This window comes from Lissotriton vulgaris, unplaced genomic scaffold, assembly GCF_964263255.1.
Source record: "Lissotriton vulgaris unplaced genomic scaffold, aLisVul1.2 SCAFFOLD_241, whole genome shotgun sequence".
Lineage (NCBI taxonomy): Eukaryota > Metazoa > Chordata > Amphibia > Caudata > Salamandridae > Lissotriton > Lissotriton vulgaris.
In genome coordinates, this window is record NW_028252742.1 from 168,624 (window position 1) to 186,985 (window position 18,362).

An 18,362-nucleotide genomic window follows, 5' to 3' on the forward strand; every position below is an offset into this window, starting at 1 on the left:
TGGGACGTCGACAGAGTAGTATTGTGGACTCTGGCGGCTGGTGTCAACTCCCTCACCATTCAAGAGCATAATTCCCAGCTTTGCGCTCCCTTCTGAAATGCCAAGGTTTTGAAATGCTGTGGTGCATGAGGATGTCAAACGACTCCCCCCCCCCCTTCTCAGATCCATGATGCCAAACGCACCGATTACTATACAAAGTATGCTGTCATTCTACAAAAGTTAGTTGAAAAAGGGAACACAAATGATATGATTAGTAACAGATGTGTGTATAAATCCTTGGGAATTGATAATGGAGGCTAGATCTCTAACAAATGTCACCCCAAGAGTTAGATTTTGTTGCCACTCTTTTTGAAGAATGTTTGTGGTGACACATCTTGACTTTCTGATGGATATTTACACTACAGATTAGAATATTTCACTGGTACCAGACTGGTTGTGGAAAGTGTGAGAAAGTGCCCTTTTCTGCACAGTAGCCCCCACTTTTTGCTCAACTGCTGATGTGCTTTGACTGAGCTCCTGCCAATCATGTACCCAGAGCCTATGTTCTTTCCCTAAACCTGCAATGATAACAGCACCCAAGTGGTATCTCTGGCCACAGGTCAGTCCCTAGTAAATGGTACCACATGTACCCAGGGCACTGTGACCAGAGAAAACCCCTAAGGACTGCAGCACTTATTGTGCCACCTTTAAAGGCCCTGTAACACTACACAAACACTGCCTTTGCAAGCTGCGGTTTTGGTGTAGAAATAAGTGAAAACTCAACATGGCACACATCCCTGTGTAAACACAAGGAGATGATGTACGGAGCGCTGAAATCTTTTAGACACTCACCCCAGTCACAGATCCGTGTTGAATCCATCATTTTTCTTTAGCTCACTTTGACACCTCAGTTCAGACACAGCTATATGTCAGTCTTGACCCTGTGCCTCATGGGACGTGGGTCCCGTGCTCTCCATGCCGCTTGAGTCAAGCTATCTTTGCTGATGAGGGCTGAAAGCCCGAAACCGGTCCTAGGATGCTGGTTTCCAATCCAGGGAGGACCTGGCCTGGCAGTTTCCCATTGTAATTTTTGTGGAACCTCATGTAAAGCGCTCTGATACCTCTGGGTATAGCCAGCGCTATATAAAACTCTTGAATAAGGCTAGTAAATGTCAGATTGGCCCAGGGTCAGTAGTGTACTTGGGACACCAGGTAGGGAGCGACCAAGTGGCGCCCCTCTAGCCTAAGATTGCGGCCATCTTGGCCTGGGAACCTCCCACGACCCAAACCGAGGTGAGGGCCTTCCTAGGACTTACCGGCTACTATAGAAGGTTCGTCAAGGGATATGGCAGCATGGTAGGGGCCTTGATGGAACTCACCTCCAAGAAACAGCCCAACAAAGTCCTTTGGACTCCCACCTGTCAGAAAGCGTTTGACGCCTTGAAGACGACCATGTGCACAGCACCAGTACTTGGTGCCCCTGACTTCTCAAAAGAATATGTTGTCCATACGGACGCCTCAGAGCATGGCATAGGAGCGGTCCTCTCACAGCTGAATGAGGAAGCCCTAGACCAACCGGTAGCCTTCATTAGTAGGAGGTTACTACCCCGGGAACGGAGATCGAGTACCATTGAGCGGGAGGCTTTTGCGGTGGTCTGGGCACTCAAGAAATTAAGGCACACCTATTTGGGGTTCACTTCTTGGTACAAATGGACCACCGGCCCCTCAGGTGGTTAATGCAGATGAGAGGGGAAAATCCAAAACTGCTGAGATGGTCCATTTCCCTACAAGGGATGGACTTCACCGTAGAGCACCGGCCTGGCACCGACCACGCCAACGCTGGCAGTATGTCAAGATTCTTCCACCTTAGCGAGGGGAACTCACAAGGGGATGGGTAATTCTTCCAGCCTTCCAGCTAGGGGGGACACGTGTTAGACCTAACATCCTTAGCGTGGGTCCCCCATCCACTTTTTCACCCTCTTCATGTATGACCCCTTTGTTTTTTTGCTGGACTAAGATGCGCAGAGTACTGCACCCCTGTGTAGCCGGCGGGACAGGATAGGCAGGAGACGAGTTTTTGTTACGACACCGCTAGGTTTTATTTGTTGCAAAAGAAAGTCTGTACAGGTTTTTGGGGGTACTGCTCTCCTGGGGGAACGGCTTCTTTCTCGGCGGCTCTTGGTGATCACCCCTTCTTCCCGTCGTCTTGTTAGCGTCTGTCTTCTCTGTACGCTTTCTGGCTCCGTCTTGCCCTCGTCACCGCCGGTATGGAAAACAAGAGAGGGATGTATCAGGATAGCTACTTTCTATACTAGTGCAAATCAAGGGGGGTGGGGGGAGTGAGGACAACCCAGTGCTCGAATCACGCTAGGGAGGGTGAGGGATGTGAACTCCGTTAACTTTAACAAAAGGGGTTCAGGGATGGCTTTTGCGCTTTACTTTCCTCCCCACCCAACCCGCTATACGTGCACACACCTCTGTGAGCCACACCCCTCCAGGGGAGCGGCTGGGCAGCTCGTGGGATCGGTGGCCTCCTGGCTTCTGTGTTTCGTCCGCTCTCCGTCCGACCTCCGCCTCTGCTCTCTCTCGATCCTCCTACTCCCCGAGATTGGCTTCGGATGTCTCCTCCTCCACTGCTACCGAGTGTTCTCGCCTCTCCTCTCCGGACGCCGACAATTCTCGCTGCCCTTCTCTGATTCTCCCTACTTCTCTCCTTTCTTCCTCCGTACTCGATGCGTCTCGCCTCTCTTCTTCCGATAGCGAAGTCTCCCGCACCTCGTCCTCTTCCCACGTTTCATCGCTGTCTTCCCGCTTGCTCCACGCCTCACCTCTCCTTCTGCTGACCGCTCCTCCGGTGTATAGACACACCTGTACCTGCTTTCCCTCTTCCTTTAAGGCGGAGTCGGACTCCGCCTCCACAATCCCTCCGTACCAGTTAAAGGGGCCGATGTCTGTATCCTCCTCGTCACAGCTGTAACGCTCCTCGTACCTGTTCCATGAGGGATGCGGTGGGGGCTGTGAAAACAAGAGGGAGGGGGTCACAGGTTACAGTCTTAACTGGGGGCACCGGTGGTACCCCCTTACACCCTGCTAACCTGGGCCACGGTGCAAGTGCTCTCTTTCACAGTATAACCTCGAACAGTGTATCTGACCTGGGGTAAATGGTAGGAACTCCAAATTAGTGTCCCTGACATCAGGGTTATATGAGACATTCTTGTCAGGGAAGGATGATTAGACCCAGAGCATAGAAATTACCTTTGCAGAGAGATTTCCAGATTCCTAACCTCGTAGTGGGCCCCAGATGTGTAGTCAAATGTCTGGGCTGTCTCCCACAGCCTGGAGGTAGCTGGCTGCCGCCAGATAAGAGAGGCAGGGTAGTTCTGGCAAGTGACCTGCTTGCAACAATGCCGGCCCCACTTCCCGCGGAGCGTCTTACACCCCGGCCTCCCTCCTTCAAAGTACGGGGTTGCCATCTGGCCGAAAAGACCCACAACAGAAACCTGGGTGGAGGGTAACACCCTACCTGATCAAAGACTTCAAAGACCTTCTGAGATATAACTAGGGAACCGTTGAACTGGAGGCCAGATCGCTTTTTGGACAAGAGAGCCCTGCTGACTTCATCGCGGCTCACGGATCGTACCTCATGTACGCAGAGCATCTCGCCATCCCGGGCCCTGCTGACTTTGTTGCGACTCGGACCTTGAGAATCGTACCTCCTTTACGCAAAGCATTCCACCATCCCGAGCCCTGCTGACTTTGTTACGGCTCGGACCTTGAAAATCCTACCTCCGGTTCACGAAGCATTTTACCATCCCGAGCCCTGCTGACTTTGTCGCCGCTCGGACCTTGAGAATCGTAACTCCGGTACACAAAGCATTTCACCATCCCGAGCCCTGCTGAACTTTGTTGCGGCTCAGACCTTGAGAATCGTACCTCCGGTACACGAAGCGTTTCACCATCCCAAGCCCCGCTGACTTTGTCGCAGCTCAGACCTTGAGAATCGTACCACCTGTACGCAAAGCCTCCACCATCCCGAGCCCTGCTGACTTTGTCGTGGCTCGGACCTTGAGAATCGTACCTCCTGTACGCAAAGCATTTCACCACCACGAGCCCTGCTGACTTCGCAGCTGCTCGTACCTTGAGAAACCCACCTCCTGTGCGCCAAGCCTTTCATCATCACGAGCCCTGCTGACTTCGTACTGGCTCGTGCCTTGAGAAACGTCCCTCCTGTACGCAAAGCATTTCACCAGAAACCTGAAACCTCTCAGGAGTTTTAATTTTAGAGCGATCACATAAATCATGTATACATTCAGAAGCGTAGGGGGGTGGTGACTCACCCTGAGACCTGGGCTTCTGTTGCTGCTTATATTTGTCCCATGTCTTTTTAGGAAAGACAGGATGACCCTCCTTTTCAGGAGGCGGCTTACCTTGAGACTGAATAGACGGCTTGACCCCAAAGTTATTAAGACCAAGTGATGTATAGACTTTGGCTATTATAATCGGCAACTCACGTTCATGGTCAACTTCAGCCACAGTTGAAAGGCGTTGATGTACCATCAAGGGCGCTGCTTCAACTTTATCATTAGAAAGAATCATTTAGAAGACTACGGGAAACATACTCATCAGCTTCATCCCCAAATCTATGGCAGGACCTGCTCCATGTTCGTTCTGTACTTGTTTGAGAACGCTTGGAAGAATGCTCATCAAGGATTTGCCATAGCAAAGGGTATACACTGAGACAAACACCGTCTCCCAGGTGTTGCAGTCGGCCAAGGGGGAAATCAGACCACTAGGCAAGCACACAGTAAGGATCCGTGAGAGGGAAACCAGCATCAAGCTGGTCAATTTTCTGAATAATCCAAAAGGGAAAGTCCTCCAGATTCTGAGGATGTTAGGCCATCACTAAACTAATAATAACGGGGCTAATAACAAGACCCTCACTGTGCGGAGCTTGTACAGGAGGCGCAGCCGTCAGAAAAGCAATGGCAATAAAGTGGATCAGGCGTCTATAGAGGAGAACAACCTGAGCATATAGCAAACATACTTCTGCCAAATTGGTGTTGAGAGTATTTGGGTACAGAGTAAAACCGGCCAAAACAGGCCAAGTTGCCCCTTCAGTACTCAAGATGCCTATTGGAACAATAGCAATAGGATGGGGCAGGGTGCCATTAAACCAAATCTGGTGCTCCCAGGCCCTTAGAGGAATTTCAATAAGCTGCCAGAACAGCAGCGCAGTGTAGTGATGAGAAGCATCATCATTCGCATCCACATTGGGAAACGTAATCCAGGAGTAAAATGCTTCAAAAAGGTATGCTGGATCTGCCTCGACTACAAAAACAACCGGATACCCTGCTTTGGGGACTCATCCTGCAACAAATGTTGAGTAACCACCACGCAGCAATGAGCCAGAATCGCAACCGGTTGAGCCATTCGGCAAAACAAAGGGAACCTTTTAGAATTCAAGTTTGAAAAACCTACAGCAATAGGTAGACCCTAAAAAACTGAGGAGGCAAAGCCCTCCCACCACAGACATCTCCGGGTAATGGTGCGAGGATATTGTGGACAAGCACAAGCACTACTCGGGGTTCCCATGAATAAGTACTAGACCAAATGTTAGCAGCGCCATGTTGCAGGGATTCTGCGGAGTCACCAAAAAATCCCAAGAAAAAACAGAACATAAAAAACCCAGTAGCTTCCATGTGCAATTATTCCAATGATGGTTGTAGCTCGGTCAGCACTTCCAGGGTGTTTTTAACTTTATTTGCTAGCTTTCTTAGGTCATCTCTTAGTAGCCCTGTATCAACTGCTGAAAAGTCTATTTTCTTGTGTTTTTAGGTCTCGGCCTGCGTCGCACTAGGTAAGCAGTGGGCAGAGTCCGAGATTTTATGTTTTGGCTACAGTGGGACTTGAACCCGCCCCTCTTCTCCATTGGCTGGCTTCCAACCATTGAAGGAGAGGGGCGTCACTCTGTTCAAGCCCCGTCTTTTTGCGATTCGGGAGCGTGTTTTTTGCAGTTTTTAAGCCGTGACGTCATCCGTCACTCAACTGCTAAAAACACGCCCCCGAATCACGAAAATGACGGAGCTTTGCGGCATTTCTGCTCGACCTGCATATGAATCGGTTGCGTTGTGTAAAGCGCTCTAATATCGCTTATCTGCCGTTGTTGTGCCCCCTAGCGCTTAGGAGCGCTTTCTTTTAAAATTGTGCTTAGCCCCGTTTTATTACTTAAAATACGGGTGCTCACCCCGTTCTGATCCCTCATCTACCGGGTGCCTACCCCGGATTGCTGCCGGAATCCACTTTTCTCCCTCCGGGCCACCGCGCTGCCTGCGACGACCCGGAAGTAGTGGGCAGAGAAACCGGAAGCGGACGGGAGCCTACCCCGTGCTCCAGTGCAGAGGAGTGAGGCAGGGAGCGAGCAGATGAAGTCCGCGGGGTCCCTGTGTTACGGTAGAGCCTCGCCTGCGGCCGTGAGGAGAAGGAGCAGGGACACAGAGAAGCCGCCTGTTCCGCGTCGGGGTTCCCGGGTGAGGAGGAGAGCCCCATGCCCTGCAGCAGCTGTGTCCATGAGGCGGAGGGGGCCCGAAGCACATTGCCGATGCCTGCCCCCGCCGCGGTGGAAGGAGACGCACTGCAGGTCCAGGAAGCCGGTGAGTGAAAGCCGGCTGGGGTGGTGGGGGGGAAGGTGCGAGGTCGCGTACCCCGCCGGTGCCTTGACCCGAGCAGCCCCGCTCTGCAGAGGGCTGCTCCTACGTTGTTGTTGGTGTCTCGGGCTGCCCCATTTGGCAGTGGGCCGCTCCACCGTGATTTGGGGGCATTTTTCACTTCAGAGTCCCACGAGAGGGACTCCCACGGTTGCGGACAATTTTGAGGGTAGAGCGGCCCCAGTGGACCGCGGGCCGCTCCCCCAATTGGCAGTGTTGTTTCTCGAGCCCACGAGGCTCAGAAGGGGCATTTGATTTCTTGAGGACGCTCACATTATCTTTATGCCTTAAAATATAAACGTAATTTTTTTTTTTACTTACAAAAAAAATGTGCTCCGCTGAAGCCAGGTAAGTCTGGACAGAACGCGAAGGGTACTAGTTTGAGAAGTGTTATGGCTAATATCTATCGATTTGGGGTGTTTTCGTAACAAACGGGTGCCAGCTTTCTCCTCCGTGTCAGCTAGCTGGGCCTTCCCAGGGAGGGACAGGTGCAGAGGTAATTCACACTGCACGCGACTGGGTTCTTTCACAGTTACAGCACACTTGGCACCTGGGCGGCAGTCCCGACCTGCCTGTGCTGCAGTATGGGCGACACCTTTGAGTGATGCTGTTCGGAATTGCCGCTTTCCCACTGGAGAGCCCTCAAACCCCTTTCCCACCCCCTCTTCCCACGGTGAGAGGATTATAAGGAGGAAACAATCACGTGATAATTAACCTGCCAAGTACCACCAACCCTAGCAGCACACACCATGAATGCGTAATAACAGGAGTGGAAAACGAATGCTTGTATGTTTTTAGGGGAAAAAAGGTTTGAAATGCTGTGACAATTTGTGAGGTGACGAACGTTTGCGTTGCACAACCCACTGGAGCTGCATTATTTATTTGGAGGGATACATGGGCCCAACACTGCAAATTAAAATGCCTTTTGGCATTTTTTATGCTTATCTATGCTCAAACCGTTTGCTACAAGTAGGTTGTTTTAAGGCTTTGTCATGAGGAAGCCCCATACCCCCATTTTTGCCGCACCCCGCACCACCCAAACTAGGCACCAATAGCACTTAAAAAGAAAAACTTGGTTTATGATGGAGCAGCTTTATTAAAAATTGGCAAACCACACTCGGGGGAAAAAAAAGTCATAAAAATTCAAAGTGATAAAAGGCATGTGAGTAATGAAAGTGATCCGGTTTTTGTGCCTCTGTGCCCTGCTTGTGATCCGGTTTGTGTGCCTCTGTGCCCCCCTGCCCCCTCGTTGCTTGTGCTTGCTGCCCCCTTGTTGCTTGTGCTTGCTCTCCTGCCCCTGCCCCCTCGTTGCTTGTTGTGCCTCTGTGCCCTGCTTGTGATCCGGTTTTTGTGCCTCTGTGCCCCCCTGCCCCCTCGTTGCTTGTGCTTACTGCCCCCTCGTTGCTTGTGCTTGCTCTCCTGCCCCTGCCCCCTTATTGCTTGTTGTGCCTCTGTGCCCTGCTTGTGATCCGGTTTTTATGCCTCTGTGCCCTGCTTGTGATCCGGTTTTTGTGCCTCTGTGCCCCCCTGCCCCCTCGTTGCTTGTGCTTGCTGCCCCCTCGTTGCTTGTGCTTGCTCTCCTGCCCCTGCCCACTCGTTGCTTATTGTGCCTCTGTGCCCTGCTTGTGATCTGGTTTTTGTGCCTCTGTGCCCCCCTGCCCCCTCGTTGGTTTGTGCTTGCTCTCCTGCCCCCTCGTTGTGCTTGCTTTCCTGCCCCCTGTTCCCTCTTTGTGAGCGTTTTTTCTGGCCTCTGTGTGTGGCTCTGTGTGTGTGTGTGGCTCTGTGTGTGTGTGGCTCTGTGTGTGTGGGGCTCTGTGTGTGTGTGTGGGGCTCTGTGTGTGTGTGTGGGGCTCTGTGTGTGTGTGTGTGAGGCTCTGTGTGCGTGTGTGGGGCTCTGTGTGTGTGTGTGTGTGGGGCTGTGTGGGTGTGTGGGGCTGTGTGTGTGGGGCTCTGTGTGTGTGGGGCTCTGTGTGTGTGGGGCTCTGTGTGTGTATGGGGCTCTGTGTGTGTGTGTGGGGGGGGGCTCTGTGTGTTTGTATGTTGGGCTCTGTGTGTGTGTGTGTGTGTGGTTCTGTGTCCGCGAATACTCTCTACTACTCTCTAATGCTCACCTATTGCCATTGTAAATGACAGTACCATTTATTTATGTTTAAAAAAAAAATGTCATGAGCAATGCCAATAGCTCTACCTTTAATAATGCCGAGACCATTGCATTGTAAATGCTTGTTTTAGTTTCTGTTATAGTGCTCATTATTAATCTGGTTCTCCTGTGTGTCACTTGGTTCGTATAGTGTATTGTCTCCCTTGGTTCCAGTGAGATTCTCTTTGTGGTGACCTATGGTTCATGAGTATTCTAGTGATGGGTCCTGGCCCTTCAAAGATTTCAGCTTCCCCATTGTATATTCAATTTGGGTACCACAATATTCTGATTTGTATAGGTAGTGTTTCTAAGTATCTTAATAAATGCTTATTCAGTGTCATCTGTATTGATGTCATCTTGATGGTGAACCAGCCCTAGAGTCCTTCTAAGCGGGGTATCTAGGGTACTAGTAAATACAGGGATCTTTGTGTCAGTCCGCTCCCTGAATTATCTATAATACCTCCAAGTCTTGGGTACTGATGTCCCCAGATAAGATGTTTCCATGATTTACTTTACAAGGTTATTGCCAGTGAGATTTAGTACTTTCATCTCAGAGGCTCTGTCCCAGGATGTCAATCTGAGGTAGTAGTAGTTGCTCACTCCACAATTTGCTCCATGTGGTCCAGTCATTCTTGTTTCAACTAACCCACGTTAAAACTGAGCCTGTATTATGATCATAGTTGAGAAGGATATGGACTTGGTCAGGCATCCACTCTCTTCGTTTAAACATCCTGTGACAGCTTTAATGAAAGGTGTAGGCTTACTCTGGACTTAGAACTGCTTTGTAGAACAGAGGAGATGGAGTCGTGTGACCAGGGAGGGGTGGGATCCAGGCAGGGGGAGTTGGATGGTTTGGGAGTGGTGGGGGGACAAGCATTGTTCAAAGTTGATGCTATTGCCGGCTAAAAATGATGTAAAGATTGCTAATTCATTGATAACGTGTATGATTGGCAGTGAACTCCGGAGTACGGGGCGCTGCACTATATGTGCAATCCATCTAATAAAATCTGTTTTCAAAAAAACATCCTGTGACAGTGCATTACCTTGTGACTCAGCTGTTTGCGGTGGGTTCTGCCACAGGGCTTGATTGTCACCAGAGTCTTTAATGTCAAATGTGGTAATACTGATACATCGTTCTATGTGTTGTTGACTGGAATCTCTCTGTGTAGTTGTTTCTCCCCACTGGGATCTGTATATTCCACTATACCAAGTCCGATAAGTCCTTTGGCATGCAGGCACCACTCTCAAAGCCCTGGCTTCTCCAGATAAGAGCTGCATGTGTTCAGCTCACCCATCGGTCCTGCAGTGATCAGCAACCTCCTGGGTGATGCTGCACCCCATGACCCCGCCGATCGGCCAACAGTCCTCCAATTGGTTTGCTGCAGCGTAACACATCCGGCCACACCAATGTGACACAGTTCGTTCTGTTGTTTCTGCCCAGACTTTGCACTGATCCCTACACTCTGATGTAATAATTAATAGTGTAGCACTCCTCATCTAAACACGGAGTATGAATAATAATCCTTGTAACTCTTTGCATGCTACATTGGGAGGCATGATGTCTAGCATGCCTTAAAATCATCGAAATCTTACAGTCAAGTACTTGTACTTGTTCCAATGTGCCCAATTTGCAAAAACAAATGCTCACAATCTGTTCCTTTTTTCACAAAACGATTTATATTTGAATAAGATATTGTCATCTCATCTTCATAAAACATTTGCAAAATACAAAAATATTTACTTCAACATCTATAATAATACATCTGTTCTGTTCACTTCACAGATTATGCATTTTGGCTTTTAACATGCACATATTATTTTCTTCCATGCCCAATGCATTTCGGGACATTTGCCCCTTCATCAAAGGCCAATCTGTAAGAATAAAAATAGCAATGTGCAGGGTGAATCTGTCGTCATCCTTTTATCGGAGCCCTTCTACTCAGTGCTATTAAATAATTCGATATCATCAGGTGGTAATGATATTATCAGGTGGTCTCAATTGAATTAAAGTACAACATCCGGTGTCTCATTTCTTACAGATTGGCCTCTGATGAAGTGGCACATGTCCCGAAATGCATCGGGCATGGATGAAAATAATATGTGTATGTTAAAAGCCAAAATAAATAATCTGTGATGTGAACAGAACAAACAGATGTATTAATATATATGTTGAAGTAAATGTTTTTGTATTTTGCATATGTTTCATAAAGATGAGGTGACAATATCTTATTCAGATATAAATCATTTTGTGAAAAAAACTAAACGATTCTAAGCCTTTGTTTTTGTAAATTCTGCATATAGGAACAAATATCAGTTCTTGAACGTAAGATCCCTGCACTCTGATCTCAACAACTGGGAGTCATCGTTTTCCCTGTTGAGCTCCTGGAGGGCATTCTAGCTACTCTCGAGCCCGCCTTCTATCAACAAGAGCTACTTTGCATATGTCACGATAAATGAAATGAAATGAAATGAAATGAAAATGTGACTTGTAGAGCGCTGCAGCTGCCCTGAGGCGTCCAGGCGCTAAAACAGAAGAAGCACTCTTGAGGTTACTTTTAGGCATTGAATAGCAGGGTTTTTAGCTGTTTCCGGAACGTAGTCAGGTTGGGGTTGTTCCTCAGCTGCAGAGGGAGGGAGTTCCAGAGTTTGGAAACATTATACGAGAAGGAGCGTCCTCCTGCTCTGGCTCTGCGTATTCTGGGGATTTCGGCCAAAAATGCTGTTGAAGAGCGAAGAGATTTGTTGGGCGTGTAGGGAGAAATCAGGGGGCGATTGATGTCTGGGCCCGTTTCCCAGAATGTCTGGTGGGCGATACAGAGTGATTTAAATTTTACTCTGTCCCTGACAGGTAACCAGTGCAGGGTCTTTAAACCGGTTCTTACTGAAGTCCTCCGGGGGATTCCCAGCAGCGCTCTGGCAGCACAATTCTGGGTGCGTTGGAGCTTCTGTAGGGTATAGTCTGGTGCTCCCAAATAAAGGGCGTTATTGAAGTCCAAACGAGATTGGATGAGGCCCTGTATAATTATCTGTTTGGCCTCAGAACAGAGGAGGGGAAGGACTTTCTTAATCACCCTGAGGAGGCCAAAGCAGGTAGCTGAGATCTTAGTGGCCTGTGTGTTAAATCCATCTGACAACTTGAGAGGTGTGTGACTTTCATGTAATTACCCTTTTGTATTGCATTTTGGAACATTCCGTTATTATTGCTGCAATATGGAAATCCTCCTCACCCCATAGCTGAATATAATTTTTTACACAAAGTTGCATGACGTTGGCGTGCATTAGGTTAAGTGTTAGTGTTTTTGCAAATTGTACCCCTGGGTAAATGGATTTAGAGTTGAAATGCATTTGGATAAATACTCATGTAATGGGGATAATGTGTATAACTGGGACACTTGCTAATAAAAGGGAGTACTTGACAAAGCCAATAGCCTGGCTTAGTCACGCCAACACATGCTTTCACAAAAGCTGTTTGCATATATTGGCACATTAAAATCGGACACATTTGTTTTGGCAATATTTTTTTTTATTTTCTGTTGGACATATTGCTATCTGTGAAAGGACATATCCTAAAAGGGGCAAGATTTATGTTATTTTTTTTAAATATATTTAAGATTTATTTATGGTATACATCTTGGAAGTATCATAGGCAAGAGCCCTGCAGTGTATCTTCAGGAGGGTGCTGCCTTTCCAGATTGTCAGGATAACCACTATGTTAATGAGTTACAGTGGAACTAATTCTATACAAATACATCTTATTTGGAAATTGTGAAGGTTTAGTATATAGCGGGTCATCCTAGACCTATGTTGGAGACCCATGTCTTCATGGGAACATAGAAGTTCATAGCAAGCCCTTCAAGGCAACTCCAGAGTAATCTACACAGAGAGCGGGGTTTGTGGGTGTCATAAATAATTTGTGCTTTTCACAAGGCTGTTTTTTCTATATCCAGTCTGGTAAGAGGGGTCTCTGCACAGCACACTGCAATGTTAGCCTTGAACCATCCATGTTGTACTTGACCTCCTACGTGTCTCTTATCACATAGGAACGATATTTGAAATAAATGATCTAACTCCAATGTTTCTCGTGAATTCCAGTCAGTACAGAAGACATTTTGTTGTAGTTTTCTCTAGTGTCCATACTAATATAACTGTCAATTTGGTAATTATAAAAAGAGTTATACATAACTTGAACATTTCTTTTTCAAATGTAAAACAGGTCCTGTGATTGCAACATCTGTATTTTCATTAAGAGCTAAAGTAAAGGAACAACTCATTTCCGGGAATCACCAGGAGACCGAAACAAGGCACAGAAACAATTATTCAAAAAGTGAGTGAGCTGTGATTTCCCAGTCATATTAAAGTAAATTTTTTACACAGCAGTAGCCTAGAATTTTACAGACAAAAACCCATAATTGTTGCCCACAACCTACATTTACACATACATGGAGTTTTGTGTGCATAAAGTGACACAGAAGCACTGACACATTCAATATGCTTGCTACTCCCCTTTAAAATAGTAAGATGGTGATGTGGCTTATGTTAACCTCAGCTTTATATGTTCCATTGTACCCAACCACATCAAATCTGCAAGTCCGCTTGCTTGTTTTGGGGATATATTATGTGCACTGATGTAGGAAGAGTGTTCTTTCTTTTTTTATTCACCTGTCCTTGGAACAGACTGCAGAACATCTAAACATTTCGCCAGGTTATTAAAATAAGGTACACTATTACAATGAATAGCAACACATATAATTTTTGAAGCCTTTACACAGGCTTAAATAACTAGCATTCATCAATACACCTTACATTGAACACATTTCCAACTGTACTTACTTACTGCCTATTATGCCGAGTGGCATGTTGAGCAGCAAACAAAAACTCAATTTCTGTCAGTCTTGTGCAAGTTTAAACACAGTGCCCCGACTGTGGTTCAGGCTCTTCAGTTCTGTTTCCACAGTTCGCCTCCAGTTGTTCTTTGGGCTCCCTCTTTTACGTTTACCCTCCTAGGTCCAGTGGGTAACTGTTCTTGGGATTGAGCCTTGTTCTCCTCTGATGGTGTGTCCTATCCATCTCCATCTGTTTCTCATAGTGATGTCTGTGTCTCATGCTTGTATCTGGTGAGCAGTTCCTGGTTGGAGATGGTCCGCGACCAGTAAATGTGCAGAATTCTTTGTAGGTTACTGATGTGGAAGACTGACAGTTTGGCGATGTTACTTGTAGTCATCCACAAGCATTCTTATCCATACAAGAGTGTGGATAGAAAGCAGCTCTGGTAAAGTTTCAGCTTGGTGTTGGTTGCTGTACAGAGATGACCTACACCCATTGTTCAGCATCTTGAAGGCATTCCTGGCCTTATTCAGTCCGCTCTTGATGTCACTGTCTGTCTATCATATTAGCTTCTCATTCTGTTTTTTGGCCTTCATATCTATACTACTATTATAAAGGAAGAACTTTGAACCTTTGAGGCGGGTAAACTCGGGAACCACAGCGCCAATCCACACACCCGATACATCGTTGTAATCGTCAGGGTGTGCAGATGGACATAGGCTATATAAACGTAATAAATATACGCTATTTAAAAAATTTACAAAAAAAAAAAGTAGTCCCTTGGAAGAAGCGCTGGCCGCGACGTGCTTGCTGACGTGCTTGCTGACGTGAGGAGCGCGGGGAGGAGCGGCATCCAGGAGCGCGAGGAGGACCGGCGGACATGGCGCGGGGAGGAGCGGCGTACAGGCGGTGAGGAGCGGTGGACAGGCGGTGAGGAGAGGCGGACATACGGTGAGGAGCGGCGGACAGGCGGGGAGGAGCGGTGAGCGGCGGAAAAATGAAGCAAAAATGACACTCGTGAGCAAGAGGAAGCAAACGGAGCATTACAAAAGTGAGCGTAACGGTGCATTACAGGGGGAAAAAGTTACGTGTGCAGGTTACAAAAGCGTACATCGTGAGCAAGAGGAAGCAAACTGAGCATTACTAAAGTGAGCCAAACGGTGCATTACAGGAGGAAAAAGTTACTTGTGCAGGTTACAAAAGCGTAGAAAGTTAACATAGAGATATAGGAGGAAAAAGTGACGTGTGCAGGTAGCAAGAGGAAGCAAACGGAGCATTACAAAAGTGAGCCAAACGGTGCATTACAGGAGGAAAAAGTTACGTGTGCAGGTTACAAAAGCGTAGAAAGTAAACAGAGGTATAGGAGGAAAAAGGGACGTGTGCAGTTTACAAAAGCGTACAAAGTAAACATAGAGGTATAATACTGCAATATATGGAGGAAGGCTCCTGGGGGCCCACGGACAACGTCGGGGCGGGCGGGGGCCCTGAAGCCTAATTGCTCCCGGACAACGTCGGGACGGGCTGCTAGTCTTCAATAACTTGCTGTGTGTCTTGTCTTATCCATTCTTTCAGCTTCCTTGTCTTGGTCTTAAGGTTATCTTTCACTGCTCTTCACATATGGTGTAGAGAACTGTACTTATTTCTTGTTGACTGCATCTGCAGCTGGCTCAGATGGATCTTCTGTGTCTGCCAGTAGTTGGAATCTGTGTTTGATTTGTAAGACTAATACCTTCTCACTCTTAGGGGTCTTGTAATTTTGCCACATCAAAATACTTTCATCCTGATGTTTGTGAATTCTGTTTTTCTGAGCTTCAGCTACAAATGAGCAGTCATTAGATGATGATCACTTCCAACGTCTGCACCCCTCCTCACTCTGACATCTTGCATTGAGCGTCTCTAGAGGCTGCTTATCATTAAGCCTAGGCAGAGTTAAGCGGAACTCCGCGAAATACAAAAAAGACCTCTGCCGTACTATGCGGAGCTCCGTAAGCCGCGGAGTGCGTTAGATAAATGCAGTTTGCGGTGATTTTCAGTGCCAGATGCTTGTCCACACTGTGCAATCATCGCGAACGCCACAATGCACAGCGCAGGCGGGCGCTTCTTCCTTTCTGCTGAGTAGATTTTTACTCGAGCAGCAGCTTTCTCAATGAGAACGGACAGTTTCTCAACGCGAGCGGTCATGAGCATACGCGACCACTCACAATGAGAAATCTGACCACCCGCGTTGAGAAATCTCGCCGGGAGGTTGATTTTCCACGCTCGCCAACTTGATGTTGACGATCGTGAAGGAGGCAAAATTTCGCTGGGAGGCGGATTTTGCTAGCTCACGTTCACAATATGATGTTGAAAAACGCAAGCGAGGAAGTCTTTCTTAACGGTTCATTGATCTACAACCTACCTTTCCAGGGCATGTTTCTTGTTGTCATTTTCCACTTTAACTTTCAAGTCTCTCATCACAATCTTCAGGTTGTGGTGCCGCACATCTTCCAAATCAGTGTGCATCTGTTAGTAAAATATGTTCTTGATTTGTTGGAGAATAGCACAGGATAATGGCGGTGTTGATGTGTCTACCTTTTAACCTGGCTATCATGGGTTTGCTCTTGACTGGCTTCCACTCACTTAGGCATTTCTCTGTCCCCTTGCTTGGGATGATGGCTACTCCTTTGTGAGGTTGCTCATCGTCCCTTCCTAAGAACAGTACTATCTGTTCTGTTGTGGTTTTTATTCTGCTAGATCTGGCCCATCTAGTTTTGTTGACCCCCAGTATGTGTAGGTTCTAGCGTCTCATCTCAGATGTTACTTGAGACAGCTTTTCTGTGTCATACATAGTTAGTGCATTCCAGGATCTGATTGTGCTCTCAACAGATGTAATAATTGGGGTTAGCTCTGTACCATATACCACAACCCTTGACCCTAATCCCATAAATTTATATCCCAAATCCTTAGTCCTACACTCTTAACTTCATCTCTAATTCTGAACCACAAGGCCATATTCTCTTAATCTTGAACCCGATCTCTTTACCATAGATCTGCAACCCTATACCATTACACTTTTACCACCTAATCTTAATCCAATGCCCTTAACCTTTGTTTCTCTTAACCCTATACCCACAGTCTTAACTCCATGCCCTTAGCCCCATACTACAATCCCTTAACAGTGTACACTCATCACAGTGCCCTTAACCCTAACCCATACGTTTAACCCATAACCCCATATCCCACACCCTTAACCCTGTACCCAAAACCCTTTATGCTGTTCCAAACCTTAGCCCTAGACTTCAATTCCTTAATCCTATACTCCTACTCAACACTGTGTACCCTAAACCAAAACCCTTCATAATATACCCTGTACCTATGACCCTACACCCCAAAATATAACCTTATACTCAGTGCCCTATACCTAAACCTTTAAACTCTATTCCTTGGACATTACAAGTTATTTTTCTGAGAAGACGCTTCAAGTTTCAAAAGGCTGGGTGACTCCTCCCTCTATCAAAATGTGCATGACACCAACTACCCTGCCCACTCCCCCTCTTAAGGTGCAGGAAGACAATGGTAACGTACAAGGGAAAAAGGCGTTGATTGCATCTAAAGAAGCATCAGCAGTCATCTGCTGAGACTCCGGATAACTTTGGTGAGCAAAAGCAACAATGCTGAGACAGAGGAGGCATCACTCTCAGAGGTACTATTGCATTAGCTAACGCCCAGCCTACAGACTATGTCTTCAAGTTCCTCTGAGGGTAAGTAGTTCAAGGGAACACTTTTAGCTTCAATTCTGGTGGCTGGAAAACAAAGTCAATGCCCAGGATAGCCATGAGTATCTGCCTGGCACCAAGCACCACTCCACAGACCCACCCACTTAAACACCCAGGTGCTGAGGTAGAGTACTGCTCCTGTGGGAGGCGGCCTTCTAGGCCCAAAAACATCAGTTAAAAAATCTCTGTAGCTGCTACATTGCTGCCTTCGGGCTACGATCAACACTGGGACAAGGCCATGGAGTCAAGCAAGAAAGTGTTAGAACACCACCACAGTTCACTGCCCCCACCTATGACCCTTCATCTTCAGGGCCAAAGTCTGTACTGAAGCAGCAATCGAGGCTCCATACCAGACCCTTGACACAGAGATTGGAGGGTTTTGAGTCACGCATCCTTGAAAAGATAACTAAAGCAGTGGAATTGGAGGGAAGAAAAAAATGGTTTCAGGTAGCAGAATAAAACTAAGAACTGCAGAATCTTCCATTGATGGGTTTAGTCGCTTTGCTGGCCCTTTCAGCCTCAATATTATCCGCATGGCCAGAGGTATCCTGATGAAAGACCATCATCCAAACCCAAGACATCCTCACCTCCCTTTATTTCCGACTCCAGTTGGGGAGTGATTTCTTGGTATCGGGTAGAGGGAAGTGCAATCACAAGAGACAAGTGTGTGGTACATATTGTGTGTCATGGATATTTCCTACTTTGCAAGGCAGTTCCACAGCCAGTTCCAACAAAACTGTCGTCAGAGTATCAAATTTAAATTCTGATAAAAAAAATTGCTCTTCTTTTGAAAAAGGCGATTGAGCTGGTGCCACACAAACCAAAAGGTAAACAACCTTTACAACGCAACTTTTACAATGCAGTGCCTTTACGACGCAACTTTTACAACGCAAACCATTACAACGCATTGCGCTGGGGGCGCTCTAGGATAGGGAATAGGTTTAATTTACTATCCAACAC

General features: G+C 47.2%; 1 protein-coding gene across 2 annotated transcripts in view; it reads left to right on the forward strand.

Moving 5' to 3' along the window:
- Nucleotides 1–18,362, forward strand: part of LOC147662037 (uncharacterized) — a 205,632-nt gene that overhangs the window by 44,764 nt on the left and 142,506 nt on the right. For both annotated transcript variants that reach the window (XM_086951165.1, XM_086951166.1), the window contains exon 3: nucleotides 13,037–13,147. In XM_086951165.1, the coding sequence (XP_086807291.1) occupies nucleotides 13,037–13,147 (111 nt within the window). The remainder of the gene's footprint in view (nucleotides 1–13,036; nucleotides 13,148–18,362) is intronic.